At 47.0% G+C, this 14,209-nt stretch overlaps 1 protein-coding gene and 1 long non-coding RNA gene across 2 annotated transcripts; both read left to right on the top strand.

The window, feature by feature from the left end:
- Window positions 1-2,982: 2,982 nt before the first annotated feature.
- Window positions 2,983-6,115, top strand: LOC136542909 (omega-3 fatty acid desaturase, chloroplastic-like). Its single transcript, XM_066535529.1, has 8 exons — window positions 2,983-3,667; window positions 3,765-3,854; window positions 3,946-4,012; window positions 4,119-4,211; window positions 4,328-4,513; window positions 4,623-4,703; window positions 5,441-5,578; window positions 5,667-6,115. Exons 1-8 carry the CDS (start codon window positions 3,159-3,161, stop codon window positions 5,838-5,840), a joined length of 1,338 nt encoding a protein of 445 aa, XP_066391626.1. The 5' UTR covers window positions 2,983-3,158; the 3' UTR covers window positions 5,841-6,115.
- Window positions 6,116-6,809: 694 nt separating this feature from the next.
- LOC136496537 (uncharacterized) lies at window positions 6,810-8,999 on the top strand. The gene is made up of 3 exons (XR_010769078.1): window positions 6,810-7,501; window positions 8,375-8,457; window positions 8,691-8,999. It is a non-coding gene; the product is annotated as an uncharacterized lncRNA (long non-coding RNA).
- Window positions 9,000-14,209: the final 5,210 nt, after the last annotated feature.

The following is a 14,209-nucleotide window of genomic DNA, read 5'->3' on the forward strand; positions in this document are numbered from 1 at the left end:
CTTTACTAATTGTTTCCATATTTAAAGGTGTTAATTTTCAGAAACGCCTATTCACCCCCCTCTAGGCGGCATCTAGGTCCTTTCAGCACTCTACGGGCGGACACTCCGTCGATGAAATTTCTAACCCTTGCTCAAATGTGCCAACCACCAAGTGTATCACCATGTGCACATGTGTTAGCATATTTTCACAAGCACTTTCAAAGGTGTTAGCACTCCACTAGATCCTAAATGCATATGCAATGAGTTAGAGTATCTAGTGACACTTTGATAACCACATTTCAATACGAGTTTCACCCCTCTTAATAGTACGGCTATCGATCCTAAATGTGATCACACTCACTAAGTCTCTCGATTACTTAAAACAAAATAGCTCCTACTATTTATACCTCCACGGTGGTGGATCCGGCCTGCTCCACCTCCCCGGCGACGGAACCGGACCCAACCTCCTCCCCAGCGGTGGATCCGGCCCGCTCCTCTCCGGTGGTGGATCCGGCCCCCACCTCGTCCCCGACGGTGGATCCGGCCCCCACCTTGTCCACGGTGGCGGATCCGGCACCCTCCTCCCCGACGGCGAGCGGATCTGGTTGAGGAGGCGAGCGGCATGGATCCGGCGGCGGTAGATCCCAGCGGACGAGATCCGACGGCGTGGATGGGCTTGCTGGAGGTTGAAGGAGAATCTGACGTGTGGGGCCCACACGTCAGTGAGTGGAGGGAGAGAAGCAGCCGGGGGTGTTTTGGTCCATACGGAAGATGTGTACACGTATACGGCCTCACAGTGGGCCCAGACACCCGGAAGACATAGAAAATGGCAAGTATCAGGTAGAAGAAGAATTGTAATGACAAGTTTTAGAATAGATGAATTTTAATGGTACATCTCAAAGTTTTGAGAATTGTAATGGTACCGATCCAAATAACCCTTCTTTTTTTAGCCGGAACAGTGTTTTCTCTCACAACAATTCAGCCGGAACAGTGTTTTCAGCCAGTTTCAGTCAAAATTCTACCAGCCGAACGGGACCGTTGCGAGTCTCATGGCCTTCTAATTACACGAGACACTGGATGAAATGGTATTCCTTTCTTCTATTTGAATACATGAAAACAAACATATACGAACTGAACGAAATGCATTAGGTCGGTCTCGGATGCTATGATACAAGAGTATGATTAATTTATCCGTTCGGCTGCACTTCAAGGCACTGCTGCCTGCTGTCGTCTTTGTGAGCGTAAAATATTGTAGGATAGCTGCCAAGGAGCGCTGGAATCAGCAGCCGAGCTTTGTAAATAATACAATATTACAATTCATTGCTTGCTATATATACATTTATAACCTACTATTAACTCATCTATACAGTACAGTTTCTATGAAGACAACTTTATCATTAATTAATACATACTCCAATTTCTTAGCTCATGGTGTTTTTTGGAGCTTGTACGTCAGTCGACTATAAACTCACAAACTACTCTACAGCCTTCTTCATCTCAACATAAAATCAATCTATATTCTTTTATTTATACTTGTCTGCGTTGGGAGTTGGGGGATGACCAATTGACCATTGACTTGTCTCCGCGAGGGAACCGTGTATACTGAGGCCATGTTTGTTTAGTTCCCCTTATTTCCAGAATTTGGCACTATACAAAAAGAAGATTTCCCGTCACATCAAATTTGCGTTGGCACTATTTAGCTAAATATTTAGCTACAGTACCCCTCTTTTTGGGCGGCGCCGAATCGGCTGATGAACTAAACGCGGCCTGAATGGATCGTGCATTCTCGCTCCGATGCCTCAATGTCAGCGAGCTGGTGTGGACTCGCTCCTTGAGCAGAGGATCGCGCGTGTGAGAACACAAACATACCATGGGATCAAGCAAGTACTCTGCTCCATCCATTTCTAAATAACTATCGCTTTTGATTTTCGTGTCGTAAATTAACTGAATTTACAAAAAATACGTGCAACATTTATATATCTAAATAAATTTATTATAAAAATAGATTTAACGATCTATCTAATAATACTAATTTTATATTATAAATATTAATTTTTTTTATATATATCTAGTTAAAGTTGTTTTAAAAAAACGATAATTATTTAGGGACTGACGGACTACTACTGATACCGAAGAGAGGCTCCTAATAAACACAACATAGCTAAACCATTGACTCGTTCGTCGGATTTGGCTTCGGGTCCACCGTCCGTCGTTAACAAGTCCTCTGACTGCCTCTGTCAAAAGACAGGACAGCGCAGGCAGGGGTGTTTAAGTCCGTATAACGAAGTATCGAGGCAAAGCTACTTTGCCAACCTGTCATACTAAAACTCTCTTATTATTTATTAGGCGAGGAGATCCAAATCCAAAATGAGTCTCTAACTTAACCTCTAACAGAATACCTACGTAGAAGACTCATTTTTTATGTCAGAAAATGTATAACCTAAATCTAAGTATTCTTTTTTCTGAAGACCTATTTATAGAAATGTTCTTTTTTAGGTTTTGTTGTTGGAGAAGATTACAAATAGATATCGAACTATTTGTCGTAGTGGTACCCATACGTAGAATTGTATTTTGGATGACGATCGTCGAAGACAGTCTTCGACGAGGAATGAAACACGCATCATCGACATTGTGCGATTTCCACAGGAGCACACGACTTTTAATTTTACACGACACAAACTCTTTAGACCAACCAGACGAGTTATTCCCATCACGTACGGGACCAAAGGGAATCAACACGAATTAAAAAGCAGGCATGGCCGCCGGCGTCGAAGCTCCCTGGCTGGCTCCGTCCTGACCGGCAACGATTCACACGTGCCTCAGCTCCTCTCGACTCGCTCCGACCCATCACCCCACATTCCAGTACTTCCACACCGCTCGTCCCGGTCCGAGTCCACGGCACCGCGTCCCGGTCCCGCCCTCCGTCGCCACGCGCACATCACTCCGGCTCGCCTGTTACACGGGCTGCACGGGTGGCCCTCGGGCGCCGGTATAAAAGTACTTAGCCTGCCCTGGCAAGCCCGACCACCGCACACCCAAACCCCATCCCGAACGCAGAAGATCCCGTGCCATCCAGCGGCAGCGGCGGCGGCGACGGTGTGTGGACTAGACTACGAATAGCCATCAATCCAGGCATCCCCGTCCACTCGTAACCCCGTCCGGCCCCGCTGACGCCGGCAATGGCGCGGCTCGTGCTCTCCGAGTGCTGCGGCCTAGCGCCGCTGCGCCTGCGCGCCGGCCGCCAGGGCGCCATTGCGGCGCCGTCGCCCCCCGCGCTCTCCGCAGCAGCGGCGGTCCCGGGCCGCCCCGCGTCCGCGGCCATCCACCGCGACTGGGCGCTCCGCGTCTCCGCGCCCACCCGTCTCACCTCCGCCGTCGAGGAGGACAAGAGGAGCTCCCCGCTCGGGGAGGAGGTGGACGTGGGCGCGGCGGCCAGCGGCGCCGCGGGCGGGGAGTTCGACCCGGGGGCGCCCCCGCCGTTCGGGCTGGCGGAGATCCGCGCGGCCATCCCCAAGCACTGCTGGGTCAAGGACCCCTGGCGCTCCATGAGCTACGTGCTGCGCGACGTCGTCGTCGTCCTGGGACTCGCCGCGGCCGCCGCGCGCCTCGACAGCTGGATCGTCTGGCCGCTCTACTGGGCCGCGCAGGGCACCATGTTCTGGGCGCTCTTCGTCCTCGGCCACGACTGGTACGCCTCCACGATCCCCTGCAAGGATTGGATTTTCATGCGAGTTTTAGCTTTAGACTCAGGTCTTTGACTTCTGCCGCATGTCTGCTGTTTGCAGTGGACACGGGAGCTTCTCAAACAACCCCAAGCTGAACAGCGTGGTCGGCCACATACTCCATTCCTCCATTCTTGTCCCATACCACGGGTGGTAGGATTGCCCATGTTTCTTATGCTTGTTAGTTTCTGTCGAGGATTACCGTTGATGTTAAGGAAGGACATGTCTTTCAATGGAATTTCAGGAGAATTAGCCACAGGACGCACCACCAAAACCACGGCCACGTTGAGAAGGACGAGTCCTGGCACCCGGTAGGTTTCCTGTCGCTCTCTCTTTTGGTGGAGCTTGAGAAGTTATGCTGATGGTGCATGTCGTTGAATGGTGCTTGATGGTTTCTCGGATTGTGATAACTTGCAGCTACCAGAGAGGCTGTACAAAAGCCTGGACTTTATGACTAGGAAATTGCGGTTCACCATGCCGTTTCCCTTGCTTGCATTCCCGTTATACTTGGTGAGGCTAAGAACATGTCTATCAGCGACGCATGAATTAGATGAATGGACGATTTTGTTTTATAGCGTGGTAGTGGTGCTAAATTCCTGCCCTGCTGGTTCATGTGTGTTATGTAGTTCGCAAGGAGTCCAGGGAAGACAGGATCACACTTCAACCCAAGCAGTGATTTGTTCCAACCTAATGAAAAGAAGGACATCATAACATCGACGGCGTCCTGGCTGGCCATGGTGGGTGTTCTGGCTGGTCTCACCTTTATGATGGGTCCTATTCCGATGCTAAAGCTCTACGGAGTCCCATACTTGGTAAGAGCGATCTGTCCTCCTCCTCAGGCCCAACTACTGCAACAAGATAATTTGAATGGGTGGTGTCTGTGGTGCTGGAAATTTATGTGGCTGCTGCTGGTGTGTGCAGGTATTTGTTGCTTGGCTGGATATGGTCACATACTTGCACCATCATGGCCACGAAGACAAGCTTCCCTGGTACCGTGGAAAGGTGATTATTAGCAAAGCAATTTTCCAATTTGTTGATATTTCAAGGTCACTGTAATCTTCAAAAACTACGGTTACTTCCATTTTTTGTTGGTTAGAAGCTTTTGAATGTTTACCTCAGCTAAGTCTGGACGTTATTAATCGCAGCGAATTGTTGAATCATAATACATCCTATCCTAGAAATGGAAGATGTGTAAGGACACACCATACCAGAAATGTTAGATGCGCAATGACTTCCTCTCCTTTTGATCTACCAGTATTTTAGATAATATTGGCTGCTTTCCATGGCGCCATTTGACTTCAGTATCTGTAGGCTATCTGTTATTGCTGGTAGATACATGTTTGGTAGACTGATAGACTTCAACATCTGGACTCACTTTGTTTGCAAATGGCCAGCTTGACTGAAACCTTAAATAATATAAACCCTAGTGGTGGATATTAGAAATGAAAGTTCTATCCTTTCTGGTAATTTTCTGGAGTAAGACCTAATTGGAGGATGCTATTGAACTATTGGACAAAAATGTATATTCCTGTTTTGTCGTTTTGAGGGGAAAAGATGGAGTAAGTTTGTGTTTTTGTCGCTTTTACCAAGTATAATGCTAGGTCAGCCTATATTATATAGTTTTCACTTTACTTTTCAGATTACCGACTGCTGTTAATTTATAAGTGTTTCTATCCTGATTTCTCCTTTCGAAGATAGATCGGTTATTGATACCACATTGTCCTTTTCTATATTATTAGGAATGGAGTTATCTGCGTGGAGGACTGACGACACTCGACCGGGACTATGGATTGATCAACAATATCCATCATGACATTGGAACTCATGTCATCCATCACCTTTTCCCCCAAATCCCGCATTACCATCTCATTGAGGCGGTAAGAGTTTCCCATATTTTTGACTTTTTCCTTTTTATAAATTTCTTTGCCTAGATCATAAGACCTATTTTTGGATGATGACCTGCAGACTGTGGCAGCAAAACCGGTTCTTGGCAAGTACTACAAAGAACCAAAGAAGTCGGGTCCTCTCCCGTGGCACCTATTTGGGGTGCTAGCACAAAGCTTAAAGCAAGACCACTATGTTAGCGATACTGGAGATGTAGTCTATTACCAAACTAACTCTTCACAAAAATCTGATTGACACAGACTATAGAACGTAGCGTATTCTTCATTTTTCTCACGGGGGCTGTGCATGAAGACCTGACCAGCCTCCTGGGACCTCTGATTGGTGTGACGGTCAATTCAAGAATGTAAGCTGGCATAAGAATTATCATGTATGGGAGGGTAAATGTAATTCTTTCCAATGATCGAAGACGGATGCTGTTTCCGATGTAACAACATGTGATTCTTTGGACAAGAGGTATACTATTACAGCAAAGAGTGAAAAAGAAAGAGTTATTAGCTACGTACATGAAAGGCTTTCTGAGCTCTGTATGTATCTTATATGTGCAAGGGCTGCTGCGCCTCTGATGTTTCAGCTGTCCTGAGTGCGACATGAGCCTGATCGTACGACAGTGAAATGCCTTCTTTTTTGGCATGCTCACGCGCTAATGCTTGCTGGAAGCCAGTAACTGTATTCTCTTGGCAAGGGAGAGAGAGCAAAGCGGTGGTTTTCAGCAGCTGGAAAAGGGCCCATCGCTGTCGCATTTTATTTGCTGCCCTCGTTAGCGGGGAAGCCTGAATGGTGGTTGCAGTTGCACTTGGAGTGAGTTGAGTACTGGTGGGATCCATTCCAATACCGCAGCGACGCGGACGACTGGCCGGAACCCAATCCAGCCCGCCCTCTTCTGTTCCCCGAAAAATCTGCACCCCATCTTATGGTGTGGCTGCTGTTCAAGGCTTCAAGCTTCAGATTCAGAGCGACGCGCCCGACGCCGCCCGGGAACAGAGCGTGGAGACCAGCGCAAGTCCTCCATGGCGACCCGTTTGGGGGTGGACAAACAGCCTCTTCGTCTGGCTGTGGCGTGTTGTAAACGATCGTAAATTTTCAATCAGAATAGTATTTCTCTCTCACACAAACTAGCCAGCAGTACTTCTTCACGAATCAGCAACGAACCCGCCGTCGAAGCTTTGCGTAATCCGCGAGATGTGCGTGCCCCTGCATGTTTTCGGCAGGAACTCAGGATAGGCCGGCGTTAGCTTCCCCGGCTGGGAATGAACTGAACACTATCCTAAATCTCTCGGTCTTATTTTTTTTAAACTTATCTATATGGTCTCAAAACGAAATTCACTTTCTTCTACGGCCTTCCGTCGACTCTGTTAGGTATTCTCTCAAAACGAAATTCACTTCCTCCGACGCCTTCCGTGAACTCTGTTGGGGTATTCGGTTAGTTTTCCCAGGTACGCGAAATGTCTGAATTGCCCTTGTGCTCTTTGGCATCTGACCGAGCCGAGACCGAGCGGGTGAAGAGAGCATGGTGGATGGCGAGGGCGACGCTGCCGCTGCCGCCGCCGGGATCTCCGGCCCCGGATCCGCCTCCGCCGGACACCACTCCCACCGATGGCCGCCGTGGGAGAGGCGCCGCCGCCCGGCTGGTGCAGCGCGCGCGGTCGGGGCTGGTACGGCGCGGCCGCCAACTCCAGCGAGCAGCCCGGTGCGGTAGACCCCTCCCGCGAGCAGCCCGGCGCGGACGCCACCTCCAGCGGCCAGCCCGGCGCGGCCGACCCCTCTCGCGAGCAGCCCGGCGCGGCTGGCCCATCCCGCAGCGAGCAGGTGGAGGCCAGGCGGGAGCGACATGGTGCCAGCGTTGGCGCCAAGCAGGACGCGTGCGGCAAAGACGGCCGGCACTGTGCAGCTCCCTGGTTAGCCTGTGCGATTTTCCGCGACGTACTTAACCCCCATCTTTCAATACTGGGTCTACTCCACTCTCAACTATAAAACTATCTATTTTATCCCTGAATTTTTTAAAACCGTCTATTTTACCCTTCGGACGGTTTTTGACAGCGGTTTGATACAGCAACAACGGGTTTGCTACAGTAACGATGGGCTAGCCCCGATGGTTTTGAATTTTTTTAATTCCGGTGAATTTTTGAAAAATTATAGTAAATAATAAAATGAAAAATCTAATTTTATTGAACTCCACATGAGTAGATCTACACAGTGAATATATAATACGGTATGCTTTAGTACAAATTTTTTTGTAGCTTTAGATTAATTGGAAAATCCAATTTTATCTGTAATTAATTAGAATTTATCTATAACTAAGTTATACATAGTCCAATGAGTACGAAATTTTTACTATAGTTCAAGCATACAATAATTAGCGTACCATAAAAATTTTACCACAATTGGACCATAGAAGCTGCAGCTATGAATTATTCCAATTAATTATAGACAAAATTGGATTTTCTAATTAATCTAAAGCTACAAAAAAAATTATACTAAAGCATACCGTATTATATATTCACTGTGTAGATCTACTCATGTGGAGTCCAATAAAATTAGATTTTTCATTTTATGATTTTTCTATAATTTATCAAAAATTCACCGAAAATAAATAAAAAAAGAAAATTCAAAACACCGCACTGTAGCAAACACAACGTTACTGTAGCAAAACCACCGGGGGTAAAATAGACGGTTTTGGAAAGTTAAGGGGGTAAAACAGACGGTTTCATAGTTTGAGGGTGAAGTAGACCAAGTATGAAAGGTGGGGATTAAGTAAACTTTTTTGCCAGAGCACGCTGTCGATCACCTCAGTAGCTGTAGGCAAGGACGCCAGGGACAACACCCATCCACCGCTCGATGAATTGCCGACAAGGTTTGTGCTCTATACCTTGATCCATTGCGTCTGTGTTCTTATTCCACTGTGGTCCTTGATCTGTTTTGTAGTAGTTTAGACCAATTTTTTTTCATGAACATGCCCTTCTTATTGTAGTAGTCCAGACCTTTTTTATCCTGAGCACTTCTTGTTGTAGTTGCTCATAACATTCCTTTCCTTGTTCTATTTGTAGTAGCTCATCTACAAATTTGACACTTCATTCTCAATTGCAGAATGGATGCACTCCCTTTTGGATCCCTCAAATTGGTATGACATTTAGTGGGTTTGATGAAGCTTGGAAGTTCTAGGTGACATATGTTGGTCGGATGCATTTCGCTGTTCAAAAGTGTTACACAAATACAAGTTATCTTGATGGAATTAGTTCTTGTTGAAGACAAGAGAGAGGAGGGATTATTCAAGATTTGCATGGGAGGGATTGTACATGTTGCATTAAATTGAGAAATCATTATCTTTAAATTTTTTATGTTCACAGGCTACATTTTGGAGGCCCGATAAAGGCTGCTAATGTGTTATGCAAGTTTGTGTACATGAAAATTGGGCAGAAGTGCAGAACCTTGGTATAAGCAATATGATAAAGTCTGATAAGCTCATTTTTATTGCAATGTATTTGTGTACTTGATTATGTGTATTATTATGTATTGTTCTGTATAGACTTAATTGCGTAATATTACTCTAAGAGCGCGTTCGGCTGGCTGGCCGGCTGGGGTTGAGCTGGCCAGCGCACTCATAGCGACACTGTTCACGTGAACAGTGTTTCCAGATAGAATAGCATTTTCCCCTCACAAAAATCAGACAGAACAGTATTTTTGCTTATTTTTCAGTCCTGCCGAATAGCCTGTTACTGTGCAACAACAAACAAAACTCTGTCTTTTATTTTTTTTTGCAGGGGTAAAATGGTCATTTTACCCTTGACTTAACACCGTCGAGTGCCAAAAATGGACGGAAGGCCATATAAAAAAGAGAATTTTGTTTTGGGGCCATACAAGTAAGTTCAAAATAAAAAAGAGCCATACAAAAAAGAAGCATTTTTTTCAAGGACCATAGAGCTAAAAAGCTCAACATGGAAAGGCGCCGACAAAAGCAAGCGTTTCTTTGATCCGCTGCATTCTTTTGATTCTTACAAATTTTTTTCGTGCACTAGAAATTGATTTGAAGATTTCAAAAGGGGGGAAAACCTTATCAGAATCGCTACAGTCGTCTCGCATGTATCTATCGCTTAATACCTTTCTTGTCGCCCGCGGAAACTTTTGGTCCTTGGCATTACGACTTTCCCCCTTTTGCTCCGTTTTTGAAAAAGCCATGTCTGAATCTTGGCTCACCCGGTTGCCCGTCCCTCTCTCGTATCTCGTCTTCCAGTGACCCGTATCCAAATTATGTCAAGTCAGATTGAGTCAGAACCATGCCTTAATAATCTTCTCATATTCTTAGCACGCATATTGGATTTGGGACCAGAGCTTCTTTACCGTTTATTTCCTTGACTGAATCGGTGGCTGCATCAGAATCACCTTCATTGGTCAGGCACTCAGGCCTTACGAGGCTGCGACTGCGACGACGAAGAGAAACATAGCATGACCACGTTTCCTTGCGGCGTGCGTGCTCTTCCCATAAGCTGTTGTCTCTTGTTTTAACGTGTGGTCCATACATACAAATGTTTCCTTGCGTCTCTTATCCTGGATGGACTTACACCTCGGACACACCGCAGCTGCAGCACCATGTAATTGAGGCGAGAACATGAATAGCCGGGTGCCGGGATCCATGGTGTTTGTTCACTTCCTCGAGTGGTGGCGGTCGTGTGACGAATTGACGATGCAGCCTGCAGGGTGGTGTGACCCGGCAGCTGGTTGAAGTAGCGGAGCGGAGGCCGCGCACGCGGGATCGCGGCCGCGCCGTCAAAGACGTGGTGGATCGGCACGGTGGATTCGGCGATCAAAGAGCGCTGAATGCAACGGAGGTCCCGGACCGGACTGGGCAAAAGACCCAGTGGCATAACCTGGGAACTCTCAGTCGGGCACACGGCAGCGAGCAGCCTGCAGCCCGTATCGTTCCGATTGGGCTTCCCACATTATTTATGCGGCGGGCACAAACGCACTAGTCGGATTGGGCCTGTTTAGTTCTTTTCTGGGCTCAAACGACGGGCCCAATAACTCTACACCTTGTTACAAACGCACTGTGGCCCCGTTTAGATGCGAAAATTTTTGGCTTTTAGCTACTGTAGCACTTTTCATTTGTATTTGGCAAAAATTATCCAATTATGGACTATTTAGGCTTAAAAGATTCGTCTCGCCAATTACGGGCAAACTGTGCAATTAGTTATTCTTTTTACCTACATTTAATGCTCCATGTATATATCGCAAGATTTGATGTGACGAGGAATCTTGAAAAATTTTGGATTTTGAGTGGAATCTAAACAGGGCCTATGTTGTATGAAGGATTGATTGCATTGACCCAGCGGCCGACGCGTGCAAGCCTCACATGTTCAGCCACTGGAGACCAATGATTTGTGAGTTGGGCCTGGTGCCGGCATGACTCGGATGGCCCAATATGTATGACGGTACTAGATTGTGTTCTTGGGCTCGAGTTGCTGACATTGTTAAACAGTAACGTGTATACACATAAACCCCCATTAACTAGCTACATCGTCTTCCACTAATAACGATATCATTTCACTAACTTTCAACCTCTTAATGCAAGCTATCCACATAATCTCCACACACTTAATTTCAGTCTAAGTTCTTCACACTTAATATAAAGATTTTTTAGGAAAAAGGAAGAAAACAAAGCCAAAATAAATATCCTATAAAAAATTCAACCCAAAAACATGCATTCTCCTACATCTTTATATTTTACATGCTAAATATTAGTCTTTATGTTGTTAAAAACAGTTTTTATCTCTTTATATTTTGAAATACCCTACCTCAAAATCCTAGACCGGCCAGCCTAGTATCAAAGTTCATTTACTTCCTCGTTAGGCCTTGTTTGAATGCGCATGTATTCATCTCAATCCACATATGTTGAAGTAGATTGGAGTGGAATTAAATTAAGTTCTATTACAATCCACTCCAACACATGTGGATTGTAGTAGATACACATGCATCAAACAAGACCTTAAGGCCTTAAGTGGATCTTAGGAACGTATAATTCATTTTACACTCAAGCAGATATAATTGTATCTATAAAAATAAAAGGGAGCCTAATAAAAGCGGTTCTAATAAACGATATGGCTTAAGCGTCGTGCCTCGTGCGCCTGCCATGCATTGCTGGTAAATTAACCATGGTAATAATAATCCTTCTTCCTCTGCATCTTGCCGTCCCTCCTGATTGAAAGACGCAGCCATAGCAGCCAACGATTGGAAAACTGAAGAGCAGCGGTATTTGCGGTTTTTCGCAAAAAAAAAAAAAAAAAAAAAACCCAGATATGGTATAGCTCCACAGGAGTACCAAGCACTCTGCCGCTGCATTGACATGTACACCCACGAGGTCTGTACTGAAAACAACCGATCAGGAAAAAAAGGTATATGTAAAGGAAAGTGGAATACAGTCGTGACTCATGAGCATACTACGTGTACAATCTGTTCTTCAGGATGCGTTTCCCATGTGCAATATAAAAAAAGATCAGGTCGGACAGCAATATTATGGTGTCTTTGTCCTAGCACATAGTTGCGATCGAGCTGGGAAAATGAACTTTGAGATCTCTTCACATGTCGGCGAGCTCCATAGCTACAGTATAACACTGACATCTTATTGCCCCCGCGACATTTCCTGGTAGCCACATGTGTATGTAATTCCTAGTCATCATGTCACGTTTAGGCGCTGTAACACACACACACACACAGCATGACTCTAAACTGCAACTACCGCGGAGTCTCCGATCGACCGAAACGTGGCGTCTGACTATAAAAAATCTATTGTGATGTCGTGAGCAAGGAAACGTTGCAATTTCGGGGTCGTCGGTGCAGCACCGGCCGCACGTTTGCTTCGCCGCCCCCGCCGCGAGTGTCGAGTGGCCGTGCCAGCGGCGCGGGGAGCGTCACCGGCTCATGTCGCGATCGGGCGGGGGCGGCGGGTGTCGACATGTAAACCACGCACCCGCCGCTGGCGGTGCGCACACATTGCTCTTGTAGCTTAGCGCTGTTTACGGTTATGACACCGCATCCGAAGCCGTCCCGTCCGTCCGCGGGTGACGTTGCTCTCAGCGCTGCTCCAAGCGAGATGGTGATGAATGCGAGTTGGGAGTACGCGATGCGATGAGTCTCAGGCGCCGCGCAAGCTAGAAGAAGGCCAGGAGCGAGCCGCGTAAGGCGTGTACGTCGGTGCCTGCTGCCTAGAGGCCTAGACCAAATAACTAGTACCCCTCCATCCCAAATTATAAGACGTTTGACTTTTTTTACTTTAAGTTTGACCACTCGTCTTATTAAAAAAAATTATGCAAACATAGTCAAATTTAAGTCATTTTTGAAGAACTTTTATTAATAAAGCAAGTCACAATAAAAGAAGTGATTTTTTGCACGAATTTTTGAATAAGACGAGTGATCAAACTTGATGTCAAAAAAGTCAAACGTCTTATAATTTGGGATGGAGCTAGTAGTACCTTAGGGCGTCCCAAATGGCTAGCTACGTCGCCTGCTGTTATCCTACTTGGAGGAGAGATGCGATAAAAAAGCTGCTTGCTAGCGAGTCTTGTATCACCTACTCGCACTGCATCCTAAAAGTCCCTATTCGTTTCAGCTGAATTGGCTTATAAGCCATGGTTGAAAGTACTGCTGGCTGGTTTGGTATAAGAGAAAAATATTATTCAAGCCGTGGATTATACGTCAGATATGAGCGAATAAGCCGAAATGAACTAGAGAAATATCCGCTTCTCTTTCAGGCTCGCCCATAATGGTTAGAGTATCTAGGTTTTTTAGTTTTTTATTCCCTCGAAAGGCTCCTCAGCTGGCGAAATCGACCCCCGCTGCGGACGCACCTATAGGTAGAGGCGGAAAATCTGATTAGCCGAATCCAGCTACTTACCTTAGGTACAGGTGGAAATCTCGATTATCCAAATCTTTGTCCACTAAGGCCCTGTTTGAGATGGCTCCACTCCACAACTTCAGCAACTCCAACAAAAAAATACAGTCAAACACCCCAACTCTAAAACTCCATGGAGCTGCCAACTCCATAGAGCTGTAGTGCAAATGGGGATGGAGTTTTGGAGCACCTCTTTTGCTGCTCCAAAATCCTCTCTTTTGAACCTCCTCGTGGAGTTGGTGGGTAATTACCCACCAATGCCACTCGTTACACAAAAATAACGTTTTGTTCTTTTTTTCCTCCGATAGCCCCCGCACCAACGTTTTTTCCGACGACGCCCGCGCCGTTCTCCCGCCGCCGCCACTAGCATTTCGGCCGCCCAACCCCCACCGCCGCTCTACCCCTGCCGCCGACGGCCCGAGCCCCGCCGGCCGGCCGCCTTTCCCCGCAGGAACCGGCGCTTGGCTTTCAGAGTGGGGAACATGGCGCCGAGCTCGCTGCCGTCCTCCTCGTCCATGGCTGCCATGAACCGTGACAGCAGGTCGGCGGCATCCCCGTCGTCGTCGAGGCCGTTCCTCCGGCACGTAGGAGGTGGTCAACGTCGGCGGGGCTCCCGGTGGTCACGACGTGGCCCGCGCCGAAGGGGCCCCACGCCTGGATGGCGCCCGAGGGTGCCGCGCGGAGCAGGTCCGCGTACTAGTCGAAGAACAGGTCCGTCGTGGAG

This window comes from Miscanthus floridulus, chromosome 1 (genome assembly GCF_019320115.1).
Source record: "Miscanthus floridulus cultivar M001 chromosome 1, ASM1932011v1, whole genome shotgun sequence".
In the NCBI taxonomy this organism is placed as follows: domain Eukaryota; kingdom Viridiplantae; phylum Streptophyta; class Magnoliopsida; order Poales; family Poaceae; genus Miscanthus; species Miscanthus floridulus.

Excerpts from the sequence above, each read along its gene's own strand:
- LOC136542909 (XM_066535529.1), top strand. The coding sequence starts at position 3,159 with ATGGCGCGGCTCGTGCTCTCCGAGTGCTGCGGCCTAGCGCCGCTGCGC. Across the intron at positions 4,013-4,118 it reads AGGACGAGTCCTGGCACCCG|CTACCAGAGAGGCTGTACAA; the intron begins GTAGGTTTCCTG and ends GATAACTTGCAG. Across the intron at positions 4,212-4,327 it reads TTGCATTCCCGTTATACTTG|TTCGCAAGGAGTCCAGGGAA; the intron begins GTGAGGCTAAGA and ends TGTGTTATGTAG.